At 44.6% G+C, this 19,127-nt stretch overlaps 1 protein-coding gene across 3 annotated transcripts in view; it reads right to left on the bottom strand.

The window, feature by feature from the left end:
* hdac5 (histone deacetylase 5) overlaps positions 1-19,127 on the bottom strand; it is a 61,471-nt gene that overhangs the window by 15,106 nt on the left and 27,238 nt on the right. For all 3 annotated transcript variants that reach the window (XM_086183927.1, XM_086183926.1, XM_086183925.1), the window contains 13 exons: positions 10,357-10,449; positions 7,439-7,689; positions 7,139-7,283; positions 6,952-7,057; positions 6,137-6,270; positions 3,719-3,850; positions 3,487-3,596; positions 3,171-3,287; positions 1,809-1,920; positions 1,549-1,662; positions 1,230-1,423; positions 1,042-1,160; positions 719-914 (listed from right to left, as the gene is read on the bottom strand). In XM_086183927.1, coding sequence (XP_086040053.1) covers positions 719-914; positions 1,042-1,160; positions 1,230-1,423; positions 1,549-1,662; positions 1,809-1,920; positions 3,171-3,287; positions 3,487-3,596; positions 3,719-3,850; positions 6,137-6,270; positions 6,952-7,057; positions 7,139-7,283; positions 7,439-7,689; positions 10,357-10,449 — 1,823 coding nt within the window. The remainder of the gene's footprint in view (positions 1-718; positions 915-1,041; positions 1,161-1,229; positions 1,424-1,548; positions 1,663-1,808; positions 1,921-3,170; positions 3,288-3,486; positions 3,597-3,718; positions 3,851-6,136; positions 6,271-6,951; positions 7,058-7,138; positions 7,284-7,438; positions 7,690-10,356; positions 10,450-19,127) is intronic.

The raw sequence follows: 19,127 nt of genomic DNA, 5'->3' as shown, positions 1-19,127 counted from the left end.
ATTCTCCCACCTCCTTCTCTTTGTGTGACTACTTGGGTTTCTATTGAACTCTAATTCATCAGTCTTTGTCAGCCTTTAGAAAGTGCAGGATGCTAATTTGCATGTAATATGTGAGCACCAAAGTTAGTATTATCAGCAATATTTCAGTGATTGCTTGATTGATTTGGACACTTGAGGGGTTTTCAGGACACCGAATCATTTCAGGCCTTTTCAAAATCCAAGAAGAGGCTATTTAGACCGGAACCTGCTCTAATTCTACTCCTTATGGACACGCTGTAAAACACGCTCACAAAATGTGCGCTCTAAAGGAGCAGAAAACCAACTTAAGAGTCAAACCCGAAAGGCAGACAGGCTTCACCTGAAGACATCTCAGCTTTGGGCTAAAGTAACAGACTATCACTTAGCTGCGATGAGTCAGAGAGCTAACACGCAGTGACATCAGTAACCATGCCAACAGATAGAAACGGGAAAAAGAAGAGGAGATTGCCTGATAATTCTGTGTAACCAAAATGGACTCAGTCTGGCCAAACTATCTCTCTCTCTCTATATATATTATACATGTGTGTGTGCGTGTGTGTGTGTGTGTGTGTGAGTGCGTGCTTATATATGTTCAGTCAATCAAGAAGTGTGGATACATAAGTTGTTCTTAATTGTAAACTGGTATTTAAGGCAGCGGCACATTCAGGTGCTCCACGGTCTCTACAGCATTCACACAAACCTGTGTGTAGCTCCCCCTCCCCTCATCGTCTCCCTCCCCCAGCTGGATGACATCTTCGTCCTCTTCCTCTTCATCCAGTTCGCTCTCGGTACTTTCCCCTTTCACATGCACAACACCTCGCTCCTCCTCACCCTTCACGTGCACACCGGGTCGCTCAGAGTGGTTTGAACTGTCGTCGGACCCCTCCTTCTGAAGTCTGATAGGTCAAAATGGATGGACAGGGCAGACCACAACATTCAGGGGCAAATAAATCCTGTATGCAGGCATTATTTTGGATGAATCAGTCACTAACTCTGTCTGACCAGGTATCAGAAATGACACACCTGTGAAGACCCGCCCCTACGTCGTCCTCCTGCATGTCATTGGTCTCCGTCAGCTCCTCTTCAGTCTCTTCTGGGTGGGTGGGCGGTGGTCTGGGAAGGTCTGCCCCCTTTGACAGCATCTACAGGCAAAAGGAAAAGTTGGTGCATAAAGGTTTGCTCTTTTGAAAGTGTGTGTGTGTGTGTTTTACCTTGTAGTGTTTCTCTAGAAAATGCTGGTGCTGCTGCTGGACCACCAGTTGCTGCAGGGCCTGGGGGGACTGGGGCAGAGGTGCGCTCTGGGTACGAGCCAGCGGCCGATGGCGAGGCAGCTTGTTGACCGCCCGCATGCCACTGGAGACGCCTCTCTCTGCTGTGACCAGCGGCGACTGGCTGTACATGGGGACTTGATGGGTGGAGGGTCAGAACAGAAGACAATTAGTTGGACATGCCTGAACACTGTGTGTGTGTGTGTGTGTGTGTGTGTGTGTGGTGTGTGTGTGTGTGTGGTGTGTGTGTGTGTGTGTGTACCAGCTAGCATAGCAGTCTGTTGTCTGGCCTGCTCCAGCAGTAGTACATGTTGTAGTAATGAGGAATGAGCAGAGTGAGAGCTGGGAGGGGGGGTCTCCACATCATGTCCCACCCCTGCAAAGAACAAAAAACAAAACAAATAGATAAATAAACATTATTTCCTCATCTAATATAAATAAGCGAATCTGAACTTATTTTTAATTTCAAATGTTACACTTAAAAGTATAAAGCTGTTACACACCCGCAATGGTAGAACTTACCTGCAGGTAGGGAGGATGTGGAGAGAAACTTTCCTGTTAGAGCTCCGCCCCCTCGCAGCGACTGGATGGCCTGACGCTCGGCTTCTTGCTGCGCCGACAGCTTCTGGGAGGGCTGTAGGGGGAAATGTGATGTGTACCACACAGACAAGTCATCATGCCAAGTTAAAACTAAATGGCAGCGCAACACTACATCTGATTGTATGGGGCTTTGGACACTTTGTCCCAGTTTTTGTCCCCCTGCAGTCAGAAATGTGTGATTCTTCTTGTTCCCCACAGCTGAATATTGAGCCTCTCTCTGCAGAACGATGCACATGTTTGACAATGGAACCCTGTTGTCACATTCAGCGGTGACTTTCTTTTTCTTTTTTCTGTGCTAATCTGATTTGTGACATCACAAATACTTTGGAAGCTGATCCCGGTGCAGATTTCCACACACACAAGTATAATGTGGAACTTTAAACCAGTAAGAATGGACTTCATAGAGAACCGCCACCAAAATTTCCATCCATCCATCATCTGTACCAATTATCTTGTCAGGGGTCCCGGAGGGGCTGAAGCCCATCCAAGCTTTCATTGGGTGAGAGGCGGGACAAGCAGACAACCACTCACACTCATATTCACACCTACATCCAATTGAGAGTCTCCAATTAGCCTAACTGGCATGTTTTTGGTCTGTGGGAGGAAGCTGGAGAGAACCCATGCAAACATACTGAGAGGCCCCAGCCGGCCGCTGGATTCAAACCCAGAAATAGCAGTTGTTTTGTTTGCATTAAATTTTTATAGGCAAAAGTAAGGACAAAAGCATGTGTGCTACTGCTGTCAGCTACGGTTTTTGTGGACACAGTGTCTCTGTGGACGAACACACCTGACAGATGCTCAGAGATGCGCATGATGGGAGAGAGTTTAGTCTCCAGTCACATGTGGCGTGCTACAGTTTGACCTGGGTCTCCATCTCTGGTGTCCAGCAGTTCAAACACATGGAATGGCAAACATCTACATATTCATGTAACCTGAGTAGGAGGTGTTTGCATGAGCTGCTTGCTTGCCACAGGTGATGTCTGATGGCAACACACAAAATCCAGCTGTCAGTTAGAAATGAGCAGCCTGCTTTTTTAAAATTGTGTACTTGTTCTGTTTTCAGCATTTCTAGGACTTCTGAGAGGCGGAGTGTGTACCGACTATCCACTAATGGACACCAGAAGGTCACAGCGACAGAAATTAAGGGGTTTGTTCAGTTGTTGAGTGTTTGAGAACAGAATCTGACACTGTGAAGAGGGACAATATATTAATAAAAATACTTGTTGGTTTCTTTATGAGATAAAATGTGTCTTTGTAGGTTTGTGTGTTGTTGAGTCTACACACCGTGATGTGCGTGTTAGTGGGGAGGCCCAGGGAGATATTCGGCAGGGACGGTGAGGTATACAGACTCAGGGGACTCAATGTCCCATCAGCCCCCAGCGTCTGATGAAGGGTTCGCAGCTGCAGACACGAACACAGGGTGAGTTTCACATCTTGCTATGTAGAACAGTAACAGTAGTTTGAGGGTTGCACACTTTTGATTGATCTGTGTTTCTATAGTAACTACACAGCTGACTTTGTTTCCTTTCTAAAACAGTGCTGCTTACGCTTTGTGTGTGTGTGTGTGTGTGTGTGTGTGTGTGTGTGTGTGTGTGTGTACCTCTGTCTGTATGTTGGGGACTGATCCTGTATTGCCATTAGCGATAGCTGAATTGGAACTGTTGGGACTGCTGGGACCTGAGCCTGGAGCGCTATTACAGAGAGGAGAGACTGGACAAGAGACAGACAGACTGAAAAGTCAGAGTCAGAAAAATATCTCAACATCAACTGTGGAATATCAATGACACATCAGCTTAAGAACCTACATTTGTGCAGGATGTGCGTGTGCTCACCTGATATCTCAATTGCTCTTTTCTTAAAGGTGCTGATGACGGTACCATCCTTCCTTCGGAGGAGAGGAGAGCTTCGCCTCTCGGCTACTTTCTGCTTCAACCGCGAGCGCACCTTCAGGTTAGGCTCAGAGACTGGATGGGAGACACAGAGACAGAAAGATGTCAGTCTGGAGCCAAAAGAAGACCACAGAGAGAATACATGCAAAGGAGGGACATAAGTCTACTATCAGCATCAAGTGACGCGTCTGTAAGCGCAGTGTTTTTAAATTCAAGGAGCCTGGTAGGAGACGACGCAGAGTCAAGGACTACAGGTCAGACTCAGGATTACAGGCGGTCTGGTAATCCTGTCTTACATTTGGCTGCTAGTTTACTAGATGGATAAGCAGCTGCAGGCATTTCCAGGTAGCTTTGGTCAAGTTGAAGACCAAGAGTATGTGAAGTAGACCAGCAGTTATCATGAGTGTCTCAGCTGTCAATGTTTAAAACATATCTTCAAGCTAGATGCCACTGAAGGAAACAACTGTTTAAAACTGCTCAGCTGGATAAGAGATCTCTGTTTGTCTAAGCAGGAAAAGCACTGGTACACACAGAGGATTCATTTTCACAGCAAACCAGGGCCCGGAGTAAAAGGTTGGAGTTTGGAGTCTGACGTTTAAGTACCAAGCGTATGTGCGCCCATCTGTGCACCCATGGGTGTTGGTCTTAGAGCTGTGGTCAGGTGCTGCATTCTTATTATGAGGCAGGGCTCTGCACCATTAACCAACAAAAGAAGTAGTTTAATGCCAAAGTATTAATCGTCATTATGTACATAGTTTGAAGGCATTGTGCACGCAAAGTGGATCGCCTAAACGGGGCTCTTGAAATTTGTCTCGACAACATCAGCCCGAAAATGTCTTAAATACAAAAGTGGTAGGAAGATGTCTCGATTCTAAGATGAGTCACAATGCAGACGTGGAAGATTCCTGGACATGATTGATTTTACTGATGTTTACTGAGGTTTTTCCGGCTTCAGTTGAACAATAAAAGTTTCAGTTACTTCAGGGATCAGTAGCCGTGGGTGCCCAGCTACATGCTAGGCTAACATTACAGGTGGTGGTGACAGGAAGCAGAGAACTGCAGCAACGATGAGGACAACTGGACTTGGAAAGTGGACGTGCGGGCACATTTTGGATTTCATGAATTTGCTGAGAAAAGACACACGCTGTGAGTAAAATGTGCCACGCACATTAGCCGTTTACACCTTAAGCTAATGTTTGCAACCATAAAATTAGGAGACACTGCCGCTGCCAGACATTACCTGTGGCAGGTAATTCTAGTCAAGTAGCCTTTAAGGACCCATGTGATTCCTGAACTTCTGTCACGACATTTCACATATCAGAACAATAACAACACATGAGCTGGATTATTGAGAGCTGGCAGATTTGATCACGTTCTGCGAATCAGTCACGGTTGAAATTTTCCAAACACTTTCTAAATAAAACCAGAATTCCTACCAGGGATCTTTGAGCCGGATGTTGATTTCAGACCAAAAATAATCACAGGTTACTGATAAAGTGAATTTTTGCGCTGACAAAAAAATAGACCCTACTACGTTCACCGTGTTCCAGTTCTGTACTGATATGACTATGTAAAGGCAGAGGGCTAATTTCTTAAACAAATAACTTACTTAATTGTTATCCATGACCGTTTAAATAAAGACCAGAACAGCAAATTACATACGACAGAGGCACCAAAGCACCCTCTGCAGGCGCTGGGTGTTATATCACCATCAGTATCCTGCTCTACATTGTATGTGCTGCAAAAAAAGTTCTTTAATATCGTTGTGTGTTTGGAAAACGTATACACTGATACAATATACTACTACAACATATACATATATACACATATACATCCATCCATCCATCCATGTTCCCCCTCTTCTCCTGTTCAGGGTGGTGGGGGTGGAGCCTATCCCAGCAGCCTTCCCCCTGGACAGGTCACCAGTCCATGGCAGGACCAACACATAGAGACAGACAACCATTGGCTCTCCCAGCCACGCCTACGGTCAATTTAGAGTCTGGATTAACCTGGTCCCTCTTGATGTCTTTGGACTGTGGAGGAAGCTGGAGTACCAGAGAGAACCCAGCAGGAACAGGGAGAACATGGAGACTCACACAGAAAGACCCCGGCTCCCACAACCTTCTTGCTGGGGGGCCACAGTGAGGACCACTGCTCCACTGCACCCCCGTGCCACCTACATATACATATCTACATATATATACAGTATGTGGGTGTGTGTGAGATTTGTTGGGCACTAATTCATACTTTTTGACAAAACACTTTTCGACTGCTGGTAATAAACCACACGCGCGCGCGCGCGCACACACACACACACACACACACACACACGTCCATTCTGTGTGTGTCCGTCTCTCCTACCTGTCTTGCGGAGCGGGAAGTCGTCTTTGCCCTCGTAGTTCCCCAGCAGTGTGGGCAGCTTGTAGGAGGGGGGAGTTCCTGGGGTGTTGCTCTGTGGTGGAGAGTTTTGCTCCAGGGAGGCGTTCTGGGCTCCCCTGCAGATGTGCATTCATGCAAAAACACACACAAGGACACAAGGAGTTAGCTGGCCGGTAAACCTATTTTGGATTTAATTAGAAATGTCTTCTATTTTCTTTAAAAAAAGCTCCCTTTACTGTCTTGTGCATCATTATCAATTATGTTAAAAATAACTTTTATGGATCGATTTGAGAATAAGGTTCATATTATTATTGAATTAAAATTATTTTCAGAAAAATGAAAAGGAGGCAGTTTTAATTAAATTGTGGTTCCATTCGGTTGTAAATTTTAGGCAAACTGTGAACGTGTTGCAAAAAAAAGGAGATGGGCATCGGGCGAGTCTCCATCGATGGTTTTGGAGGGAACAGAATTGGCGATGTTATGAGGCCAGAGGATGGCACTGATGTTGCTTTAACTAACAGAAGAAGAGGAAGAAGAGCCATCTATCAGCAAACCATGGCTTTTGGGAAAATTTGTGATGACAATGGTGAGGGAAACAGCTGGTCACTATTAGAGCCGACTGGACTCCGAGGTAATGGCTAAAAACTATCCTAACCACAGATTCGTCCAAAAAAAATTTCCCTTCAACCTTTCCCACTGTGATTATTTTAAAATGTGCATAAAGATATGTTCATGGCAACCCGACAGGTGATGAAGCTGATCTGTCGAGGGATATTGTTGCCCTCTGCAAGCCTCACCAGCACTTCGGGGAGAAGGAATGGTTCAGTCCACCAGTACCAGGCTCTTTCTTACTGAGAAGGAACTCCTGCAGCTTCAGTTTCACCTCTGTACTGGCAATGGCACCTTCCAAAACACACAGATGCACTAAGTATCGCAGAAGAGTGAGATTAACAACAGCATAGCAACAGAGGGACTAGAACTTACTCTCCTTGCCTTTCTCTTTGTTTCTTAGAAGCAGCAACTGTTGCTCCAGCCGCTGTTTCTCCTGCTCTTCGTGTCGTTGCTGCTCCAGCTTCCGCTTCTGTTCCAGCTCTTGCTGCCGCTTTGCCGCCAACAGCTCCTGTTGTTGCTAACACGCATATGTACTGATTGGTATATCAGGCAACTGACAAGCTAATCACTATTAGCCTCATGTAGGTCATTGACCAACACAGAGATGAGTGGCAGGTGGTTGTTTGTTGCTTCTGAGACTAATTCAGTGTGTGACTATGTCCGTCTAAGTACCTTCAAGTGCTCCTGCAGCTGGACTTCATGTTGTCTTGTTAGTACTTCATGTTTTTTCTGGAACTCTGCGAACAGCAGTTGTTTCTGGAGTTCTTGCTGCTGTTTGAGTAGCACTAGTTCATGCTGGAGCTGTTGCTCTCTCAGGGTTGTGTCCACTGCGCCAGCGCCCACAGACAGAGATCCCACCCTGGGCTCGGTGCGCAGGTCAACTAGGCCTCCCCCTCCACCTGGACCATCTTCTGGACCCCCACCTGCAAATGCATTTAACAACATTACTCACTCAGGCTACTTTGACCTCTTTAAAACCAAGTTTGTCAGCTGTCTGATTTTTAGAATCAGCGTTTCATAACTCTACTGTACCTTGTGTTGGCGAATACAAACACAGGGATACGAACAAATGATGTCCCTGTCTATGTTGCATGTTTTCATGATCAAAGTCCAATCCTTTTTTTATTCTTACATTTGTTTTCTCATTCAAGCGACTAAAAAAACACCATTAACAGTTGCATAGCAATAGATTTCTTGTCAAAGAATCCTCGTACGGTGACGCTACCTTCATCATGGTAGACGTACTGACATGTATAACTGCATCGTGAAGTCCTTTAGGAATTTTTGTAGCATTTTGCAACAAAAACACTGTCTAACTACTTGTCAACTCATGTGAGTGTTACATAATTGTTTGCAATGTCACCAATAAAAAAAGAAGCCCCGATATTTCAGGGAAGGGGGGCAGAATTCCAAACATTCCCAAGATAAGCCATGTGGGCGTGTGTCTTCAGTCACATGATTTAACAGCATGTAAATATGAATGGAGGGATTCAAGAGCATCTTCTGATGTGGTGCATGGCACAGGCCCAGGGATCAGTAAGTGATGTCACCGTCACCTGTGAGGCTCAACACACAGCAGTGCAGTGCCCATCTCTGCTACGGCTGTTTTGATCTCAAAAAAGAGGCGTTGTCAGGTGAAATGTTGCTGTTTTCCGCAGCACAAAGAGTTGCGCTCCACACCAACAAACCGGACGGGGCAGAGGAACCTTGAGTGCAAAGGAAACTACTGGGGAGAAAGAGTGTTGAGCCTTTTCGGGGTCATTCTTGACTGATAAATGTGACAGGGAAATCAGAGCTACTGGCTACTGCCACCGCAGCTACTTCAACTTTGACTGATTTGATCCCCTCCAAATCCCAAAGGACGGGCTGAGGTTTCCAGGTGGTGTGCAGGAGGTTTTAGACGGGTCGCCACACAAATTTGCAGAACTTCTCACAGAGGACAGAAGTGGCAGTAGGAAGGATAATCGCTAGGGGTGTCACAAAATTTCACGTCACGAAATTTCGCGAAATTAAAAAAGAAATAAAATTCAAAGACACGAAATAACAAAATCTATGTAAAAAAAAAAGAAAAAAAAAGAATGCGAAGCGGCGCCACGCACCACTAACACAGATGATTTTTGACCCTCCCACCTACTGTATTATTACAATAAAAAGAACAAGACCACAGGAGCAACCAGGGCTGGAATCTCCCAGTCGACTGGTCGATTTATTAGTCGATACGTTCTGGCTCGACCAAAATTCTGTCGATTTTTTAGCCACGTTAATTTCATCAGGAGGAAAGTACCGAAAGCACCCCCGTTTCACAGATAACACTCCATCTTTGAACACCCCCCTTGTTTTTGCTATTTTGGACTCGCCCGACCCACTGGAGACAGACAGACTGAAGAGGACTAGAAGGCCAACGTCTGGTGGTTTGATGAATGTCTATTTAATTTTGACGGTTTCATTTAAAGTCAGCCCTCGTCCACATGTCAAAGACGTCTGCAGCGTGGCAGCATTTCATGAAAACAGACCATGGAAAAAAGTCGAATGCAAAGTTTGCAAACAACAGTTTTCATGTCACAGCTCCACTACAAACCTGGCCTATCACCTAGAAACGGTGAGCTAACGTGTCCACCTGAGGTCGCCCCGTCAGTTTTGAGTGTATGAACAAATCAGAATTGACATTTCCGTGTTTTAGTCCAATAATTGTTTTGTTTTAATTATAAAAATTCTTACAGTGGACTTGCCTTTTGTGTTTGAGAGAAAAGTTTTAAGTTAAAAGTCTATTTGTGTCTCAGCCGCGATGCTGAGCTCCTGTGTTCAGTCTCGCTCTGTCAGGACCAATGATAGTGTAGGTCAGTTATTATAACCTGACAAAAACAATTGTCTAAATGTTCCTCAACAGGTTCTGTGCTGGTAGTTGACGCAGTAGAGTTTTCATACATAAAATTAGTCGATTTTTAGTCGAAATTTGAGGGCTTCAGTCGACCAAGAATTTGGTTGATTGCAGCCCTAGTAGCAACACCATAGAAGAAGAAGAAGAAGAACACTGTAGCAATGCCAGAGAAGAAGAAGAAGAAGAAGTGAAACAATCATTTCTAAATGGAGGAAGACGAGGTCGAACAAGTGGCGAAGGCTCCTTCATCAAACAAATCGGTTGCGTAGACGTATTTTGGCTTCCAAGTAAAAGACAAGGCTGTTTTTTCAAAGCAAGGAGCATTTTATTTTGTACTGACGCAGTGATAACTTGTGTGTCTGCACATTAAGGAAGAAAATAAAGAATCTTTGATTTTTGCATTTCTGATTTTTGACTGTCTTTAATCTTTATTTCGTGTCCTGAGTATTTTGTATCGTGAGCCCTGTTTCGTATTTCGTATCGTTTCGTGAGTTGACTATTTCGTTGCACCCCTAGTAATCGCCTCTCATCATTCATAAATAAGACCTAAAAAGATTTATTTTGAAGAAGTGGGTTGCCAGAAAAAAAGTTTGAGAAACACTGCATGTAAAAACTCTTACCATCTCCTGACTAATCCCACTAAATCCACACACCCCTTTCCTGAAAAAAATGGAACCCCCCGTCAAGGATTCTTAGAGGACTCCCTACTCACCACCTTCACCGCCTCCTCCTCCTCCTCTCTGCTCGCTCGCTGTTCCTACTGGACTCTGCATGCCTGATGGGAGGCTGCTCTTCACCTCCACTACTGCAGGAGGGAGACAGAGAGAAAGAGCAAGAGAGAGAGAGAAGGAGTGATTGATTAGTCTGGACAAAGTTGTCAGGGACACAGCAGATTATTACATCATTCACTGCAAAAACACACACAAAGACACACACGCACACACAAAGACAGACAGACAGTTCCTATTTCATTCAAATGAGCAATGATAGTGTTGTGAGGAGTGAGAAACACAGTGTCCCGTCGCCTAAAAATATCCACAAGCCCCGCGGTTGGCTAGCATTGGACAGCACTGCCGTAAAATTCCCTTAGTGTTACCTTGGCATTAGCTTAGCCTACATTCAGTATATTTAGGCTAAAGGACACTGCAGAATATGTTACCATGTGCCAAACTAGAGACAAACGGAGGAGTCTCATCTTATTTATAAAACAGTAAGGAGGAAACACACAAGGGTTGTTTCAGGAAGAGCCAGTAGAGAAGCGTGTGAAATAGCAAACGCTGCTCGCTGCACGCGTGTCCCTCAACTCTCCTCAATCAGTGACAATTACAGCACTTAGAAGTGATCTGGATTAGCGGCAGCCAAAGTGAGGCTGATCAGTATGACAGATTAATAATGATTTCCTGTCTCAGGCACCAGAATAGCTTCCACCAATATTTCACCTTGTGAAATAGGGGATAAAAAAAAAACTGTCAACAAAGCAAGAGCTTCAGGTGTTGTTGGACACCTGAAGTTAAGTGAGTTAATTCATCAGATGCTGACCTATTTTATTGGAAAATTGGAAAAACTCAGAACATTTGGTAAAATCTGAATGAGGCAGCAGAGACTTAAGTTTGTAATGCATTACAGTAGAAGTCACTTCCGACTCCTACTAATTGTTTTTCTGTTCTTGCCTTTTCAGTATTCACACAAGTTACACTGCTAAGACTCAGCACCTTCTGATCAGAAGCTTCCAATCAGCTTAACTGCTCCAATCAGCTTACACTGATCACTGGATACGTGTGTGTGTGTGTGCGTGTGTGTGTGTGTGTGTGTGTGTGAGTGTGAGAGTGAGTGAAAGAAGGAGGGAGTGAGAGAAGGAGCTGTACTATTGTCCAAGCTAGGACTTTAGCAGCACAGCAGGCCAACAGTGACCCTGACGTGCTACATGCTTGTGGTGCCGCCTCTTAGCCTTAGTTGAACTCTGCTATTGGATCAGGCTACTTCCTGGAACCTGCCACACTGCAACATGTTGGGACGTCAGGATATTTCCTGTCTGCCAGCCAGAGAGGAAATTTAATTAGGACTTGCATACTGAGTAGTATGACCTTTGATCTTTCCTTATGTAAAGCTTTGAGGGTGGAGACAGTGTCCCTCTCAGCAGGGATCCTGCTTCATTTTTCCCACCCTGTTCAGCCCAGCTAGAATTTGTATATTCACCTGCGGCTGCCATTTTTGCTGCCTCCTTGAACCCATTCCGCTTTGGTGTCCCACTTGGGTTCGGGTAATCTAATCAAACACCAACATCCACAAAAAAGGCCAAGCTGCTTAGCTCAGTCCTGATGAACTGAGATTAGCTGGAGAAGGAAAGATTTCATCATTTGAAATCCCTACTGTCTTTAGTCTCAACCTGACCTTTGACCTCTAACCTTGACACAGAGAAAGAGAAACTATGGCGAGTAAATAAAGTTGCATTACTCCTTTCACCTTTCGTTTTACAGATAAAAGTTGGTGCAAACTCAAACTGTGTGTCTGAGGAAATCATGAGGAATTGATTTGGAATTACACTCCCTTCACAATCGCACACACACAACCAAAGGTTTGCTGGTATGTGACAGTTGGCTCAGTTACTGTGGCTTCTGCAAGAAAAAGTTTGCAAGAAAGAACGTCAAGGCTGTGTGTGTGTGTGTGTGTGTGTGTGTGTGTGTGCGCGCGCGCGTGTGTAGCCACTCACATCTTAATTATCTAAACAAATATTCTGGTGTTTCACTGTGACGCACGTGTCTCCCCTTCCACTACAACACACACACTGTTCCTGTGCGTGTGTGTGAGAGAGAGAGAGAGAGAGACTGGTCTGTGTGTGTGTGTGTGTGTGTGTGTGTGTGAGTGTGTGTACAACAGTCCTTTTGGCAAGAGAGCCGGATTCCACAGCAGCCAGCCTCTGACGTCAAACTGAAGACATTTATAGTCTTGTAAACACACACAAACTCACACTAACGTACAGTCTGACAAAGAGGCGGGGCGGAGGCAAAGTTTCAGTCGGCCCTATCAGGCTCTGCTACGGTTCACTGCTGATTCACACAGTAACTCGTGCATCGGGGGGGTCCACAAAATCGAAAGACAGACAGATTCTCCACTGAATGGTGATTGTACCTCGGTCTTAATATCTGTAGAACTCAAACTTTAAATAACACACTTTTCTGCTTCGAGGTGTTTGTCATTCACATAAGAAGCCTTAGACGCTCGGTTATCTTTACAAATGAGCGCCATAATTTTTGTGTCTTTTGAGGCGTAAATGCAATCAGAAAAACAAAGATATCATTGGTTCAATTTCCACCACTTCTTTACAAAAGAATGAACACTGCAGTCATTTCAATGTGGAAGTAGATCTCTGCTCTGGGACGTCCCTGCCCTCCCTTGAGCACACATGAAAAGCCAGAGGCAGGAGATCAGCGGCGGTAAAGAGTGCAAGCAGACAGCCGGCAACAACTACAGAAGAGGCGCTGATTACGGCAGACGCAGCACGTAAAGGAGGAGATGACGTGGAGGTGGGATACAAGATGACATGCACAGGAAGCCGAAAACGTAGGCAGACTGAAGTAGCTTAAATAAGACGTCTTGAGTGACATTTGCCAGCAGAATGCGTGGAAGAGAATTAGCTGAGCCAATTTAATGCTTGGAAGGAGACAACTGGGTCGCCAGTGGAAGTCGTCTGGCTCGGAACACCCGACCTGATACAGCAGGGTTTCAGGGACAACCTCTGTAGTCTCACCGCGAGTGCAATGTTTACTGATGAAATTCATACCACAGAACAAAACCTTAAAATGTCTTAAGCTTCATTTCAAACATTTCAACCCAAAACACAGCTTTGAGACGAGGGAAGCGTTCATCCAAGAGGGCCAACATGTTTTGCTGGTTTTAGGACTCATTTCTACTCCACTCTAATAGATGATGAGAGGAGAAGAGGAAGAAGAAGAGGAGGGAGCAGCTAGCGAGGGCTAAAGGTTGGGTTTGCTACTGTGCTCCGACCTGCATGGCAGCACATGATGGCGCTTCAGTAACGTTTGAAAGAGAATACAGCTGAGAGGCAACGTCTTTGATACATTTACGAATCCATCGCATGGAAGCTGAGAATATTTTACAGAATAATAGACGAAGACTTGCTGATGGAACCAGAGGAGAAGTTGGGGGATCAGCAAAGTTGTTCATCCTCCGGGGGTCTTGAACGTATGAGGTGGATTCAGTTGTGAGGGTTCAGCAAAGCAGCATCCTGGTTGAGGTGTGACATCACCTACTGCATTATTCTGAATCTTAGATGTACTCCTTTATTTATATATATATATATATATATATATATATATATATATATATATATATATATATATATATATATATATATATATATATATATCGCACCTTTCTACCTTCGCAGTACTCAAAGCACTTTACAATGTTGTCACATTCAACCGCTCACACACACTGATGGTGGAGGCGGCCATGTAACCAACTCCCAGGAGCAATTAGGGGTTCAGTATTTTGCTCAAGGACACTTTGACATGTTCACGGGGGGAAATGAGGATCAAACCAGCGACCTTTAGTTCGCTGGACTGCCACTCTTACCTCAGAACCATGCCAATGAAAATACTAAAAAAGTAGGCAAGGAGCTAAGAGGCGGTAGGAGAGGTGACATCATCAAGCCACACAGAATCACTTTCCCCTCCAGAAGCCCATGAAGCAGGCTGCATAATGAATCAACCAGCGCAACTGGCTTTAGCCCCAGTGAGTGCTCGTCCCACTCACGCTGCCACATATCACTTTTCCATGATTCCGGGGGGTCTGTTGGACATGAGAGGTGGAGGGGAAGTGGCTTCCAAGCCTGCCTGAGCTCTCAGAGTGACTCCATCTGACTCTCAGGTGAAAGACAAGACTGTCTTGAGCTGTGGAGGGAAAATTCAAAGTGCAAGACAGCATCGCGGCAGAGAATTTCTGATTATTTTGGATATAAAACGTCATCCCTTCATCATTTCATGGGAACACACATTTTCGTCCTTTACTCCAGAGAAACAGGAAATGAATTCTGGAGTTATGGACAAAAATGCATTTTGTGCCCATTGACAGTGACGTCAACTCCAAATCCAAATTGGACATTTTTGCCAAATCTGAATGAACATTCAATCCAACCAGTAACACATTTCACTTCAGATTTGATGGCTCTACATGTCGGGTAGGAAGGAAAACGCTTGCAGTGTAAACTTTGGAGCATCGGGCGAAGGGCTGTTTTCCCCGTGTGACAGCGAATCCTCTCTTGTCACAACGCTCCACTATGATGAAACTAAACGAAACATTCTTATTGATTGGCATAATGACAGCAATGTGCGCAGGTCCCAACACACACACACACACACACACGCACACACACACGCAGGAGTCAGGTGACCAAACATGAAGCTGTCAACGATTACGATTCTGCTGCTTCCATTCCTATGAGGACAATCGTTAGTGATATTTTCCCCATGAACCATTTCCTATTTTGCTCCCCCCGACCCATTCACTATCTATAAGAACAGGAATTTCTATGAGCCGATCCGCCCGACCCCTGGCTATAAAAGACATCTGTGTGTCATGATAACTTCTCTTTCTTCTTTGCCTTAAAATGCAGCCAATGTTTTGCTGAATATACTTTGAATAGCAGCAGCCACGCTCATTTCCTGAGTCTCCTGCGAGTTCACTACAAGTGCCATCGGTCGGCTTTGTTTGACTTCTGTGTTACATCATTGTATGTGTGCATTGGTTCAAGCGCTGGGCAGATGTTAACACGTAATATATATATCTTTATATTACATATAAATAAATGTCTTTATTAATACCTGCTTTGACGTGTCTGTGTTACACTACAGTCACATTGTTTGATTCCAAGCTTTTAATGTGCAATATCTTTCCATCTTCACAAATGTTAATATTTGCTTGTTTTCCTAATCTAGGACAATCATGTAAATTGGTTATAGATTAGCTAGTGATCAATTGCTTTTATAGATCAAATGTGTAACTTAACAGTAAAGAATAACTGTTGGTGAGAATCGTCAGAGCTCCTGAAGTCAACCGCCGGGGATGAGTTTAATCATCTAGTAAGGATTCTATATAATCTAATTACCTCAAATGTTAATCACATGAAAGAAACAGAAAATATCAAGAATCTGGAAGATTCATGATAAAACGGTTGATAAGATAAAGCTGTGAAACTCTCACTGGCAAGATGAGAACTTTCAAGTGGAACTGACAAATTTACAGCTGACGTTTTTGTGGTAAAACTGCCAAAGTGTTAATGCCACGTCAAAGCTTTCTGTATCCATACAAAGCAAACAGATGCCGAGCAAAATCTCTGGCATCTCGTGTTAGGTGCGTTTCCATCAACTGGTTTGGAGCAAATAAATTAGGCTCTTAGGAGGGAAATGTCTCCAGTTGGACATGTTGTCATTCTTTTTAAGTATCAGCTCGTATTGAGCCGGCTGTACGTTCTGTCCGAGACAAAGACACAGTTTGAGATTTCTGCAAAGATGCCGAACACAGAAACAGTTGTTCAGTCACGAGAGGTAAACAATCGCTACTTCAGTACTTATTGAGAAAAAAAAAAGGTTTTCTATCTCCTGATTGGCACATCAACTGATTTTTGAAAAAGGCAAAAACCATCTCAAGCGAGCGCGACAAGACGAAACTACGAAAACAAAACATTTCAAACGCGTTGATTGAAAAGTCGTTGAATTCGTTGGATTAAACACAAGAAGCTGCTGAACAGAGGAAAACTGCCGTATGAGAGAAGCTGTCAAAATACGACATAAATTCAGAGAAGGAACGACTTGGTCTGATGTTTTTGCAGAACACACTCCAGTTCTGAGGAAAAACAGAGACACTGCACCGGTTGAACAGTTGTACTTGCCAAGCTTTGTTCCTGCTGATAACTGAAGAAAGCAGGTCATGGTTCAAAGAGAAACACAAGAGGGGCATGGAGGTCCATCGTTTACAGTCCAGGATGGACTTTTCAGTCATTCCCATCTCGCTTTTGTCTTACTTTTGTGCTGAGAGGTATTTCTGCAAACCAACATTCATCCCAACTTTCTTTTTCTCCCTGTCTTGTTGGTTCTGCATTGCTAAAGGAAAATACCACTATGACGTCAGCCCTGCAAAACACTCTAAAAAAAGGCTTCAGAGAGAGGGAGACAGTGAAGGAGAAAGAAAAGACAGAGCAAGGTAAAAATAGTATAATGGCTGTGTGTACTTCAGACAAATTAGAAGCTTTAAGTGAGAGCGAGAGGGAGAGGAGTCACATGAGTAACGTTGCCATAGAGACCGATGGGTGGGTCAGATGTATTATGGGATGGCAGACTGTAGGTCATCCACAGGGGATACTGTCTGTTGTGTTGCACCGATCATTATGCCTTTAACAACATCCGGTTAGATTACACGGTAAGTTCGCACACGTTAAAGCTGCAATCATCCAGGGTATAAATAACAACAACATAAAAAACAGGTCAAATAACGGTATTTAAGGTGAAAAGACGGCATACACCAACAAACCTACAAAAAAAATCATCAAATGACTCTGAAATTCTTCTTAGCTCAGGAGTATTTTTGTATTTTTCCCCTGATTGTTGGATTTTACTGCCTGCAATCTTACTATTTTGGCCTTGTGTCACTGCCCTCATCAACCTTACAGCAGCAGGCAGCCATTTTGAGTGAGACTGATTTAAAGCCGTCCTCTGTTCTTTGGCATCAAACTACCGATGTAGTTAGTGCGTTACTGGCAAAGACAAGGGAAGATGAACCGGATATTAACTCAAAAGATGGTGAGGCCCAAACCAGGCAGCAAATATTGGAATTACTTTTGTAATGAAACATCTGCAGTTTCACTGGGGGGTTCAGGTATTTCCATCATCAGGCAATCAGGCTGAGGGCAAGTTTCATGATTTGTTGGGGGCAGTTGGTTTACTCATCCCAGTGTGCTGTCAGCTGCATTTCTTTGGTTTAAGGGAGGCAGCTGTGTATCAACCAAGCCCCAGTTGTGCTGGTAGGATGGTCGTGGGAAGATGTCATAAACAGTCTTGACAGAAAACCTGATGCAGTTTAGCTGTAGCCCCAGAGGACAGTCCATGAGATCCTGTCTTTGCAGCTTGTTCCCACCAAGTCCAGGCACCTTACTGTCCCATTCCCACTGCTCTACTTGACCTCTCTTACCCAACAGCCATTCTTTCATCATTCTGGACCAGTTGCTTCCCCCCCTTTTGTCCAACAAAAAAACCTTCACCCCCTGACCTGAGTTTTCAAGGTTTGCAGCTGTTTCTGAGAAGAGTGATACTGCTAAACTTCTCAAATAGGGGGTACAAGCAGTGACCATGCAGGTAAGTCGTCAGCAAACCCGTGCCTTGAATTTTCTGGTCAACGTCTCCAATATGTTAATGAGTACTGGATCCTTGAGGCTGCTGTCAAGATCCTTCTTGTGTTTTTCACAGGTTTCTCTAAGAGGGCAGTGACCGATGTTTCTGAGACAGAACTTGTTCGTTACTCTACCTTTCTTCAAAAGCAGAGACATCCCGTCTCATCCCACCAGCCTCTTCGGGACTCATCTGCCTCAATGTTCTAATTTCCCGGAAACTGTTAGGTCACTCATGAAGACATGGATCAGTTAGCAGATTCCTCTACAGTTTTGTTCAGTATATTCAGTGAATCACCAAAATGGAACATCCTGTGATGATCCATCTCCATGGTGTTTCACCCCCTGCTGAGACAATCTGAAATGGCTGTTGTAATCCAGGATGACGTCATTTGCAGGAAATGGAAGATGGTCTCAGTGTCTCTTCCTCCAACGTTTGTGGCATCGAGACATTGAGGTCTAACCCCAGAAACATCAAATCTCCTGTGTTCTTGCTTGCTTCTCTGAGGAGCTGCATGAGTACACCTGTGCTTTAGATAGTCTGGTACCCCAGGGATGCCACCCTTATGCATCAATGCATGAATGTCTCCATTCTTGGTAACTCTGGTGCCTTATGCTCTTGGTCTCTGAGGATAACTGAAGGTACTGATTAGGTTTAAGTCAACTTCCTCCTTCAAACAGGCTAAGCGCCCATGCATCCTTGCCAGAGGAGCTGCCTGGTGAGTCCAAATGGTTTGCTGATGAAGGCCTTCTGCTTCCCAGCCTCAACTGTCTGTCCTGTCCAGTGTTACTCTGCTCTGTACGTGGACAAGAACTTCTCCTTGAGCCTTAGCTGAAGCTCTGCCGGTGGAGCTACATCTATATCATGTCCTTGCGCTGCTTCCTCAGGCTTCCTTTCTTATATGGTGGATTTCAACTGCCCTCTGGTAATCTGGTCATTGGTGTAGGTTTACTTGGCTCCCCTTTCTTCCTCAACACTAAACCTCTCAGCTGCCATGCAGTTCGCGGCCTTCTTTCCATGTCTCCTTAACGGTTGCTTCCAGCACCTTATCAGCATCCTTGTCGGACTTCTGCCACTCTGT

Source organism: Aulostomus chinensis, chromosome 18 (genome assembly GCF_037954235.1).
Source record: "Aulostomus chinensis isolate RoL2024-O1b breed Wild chromosome 18, RoL_Achi_v1.0, whole genome shotgun sequence".
In the NCBI taxonomy this organism is placed as follows: Eukaryota; Metazoa; Chordata; class Actinopteri; order Syngnathiformes; family Aulostomidae; genus Aulostomus; species Aulostomus chinensis.
Note: the sequence above shows the minus strand (reverse complement) of the source record. Positions and strands in the feature narration are given on the sequence as shown.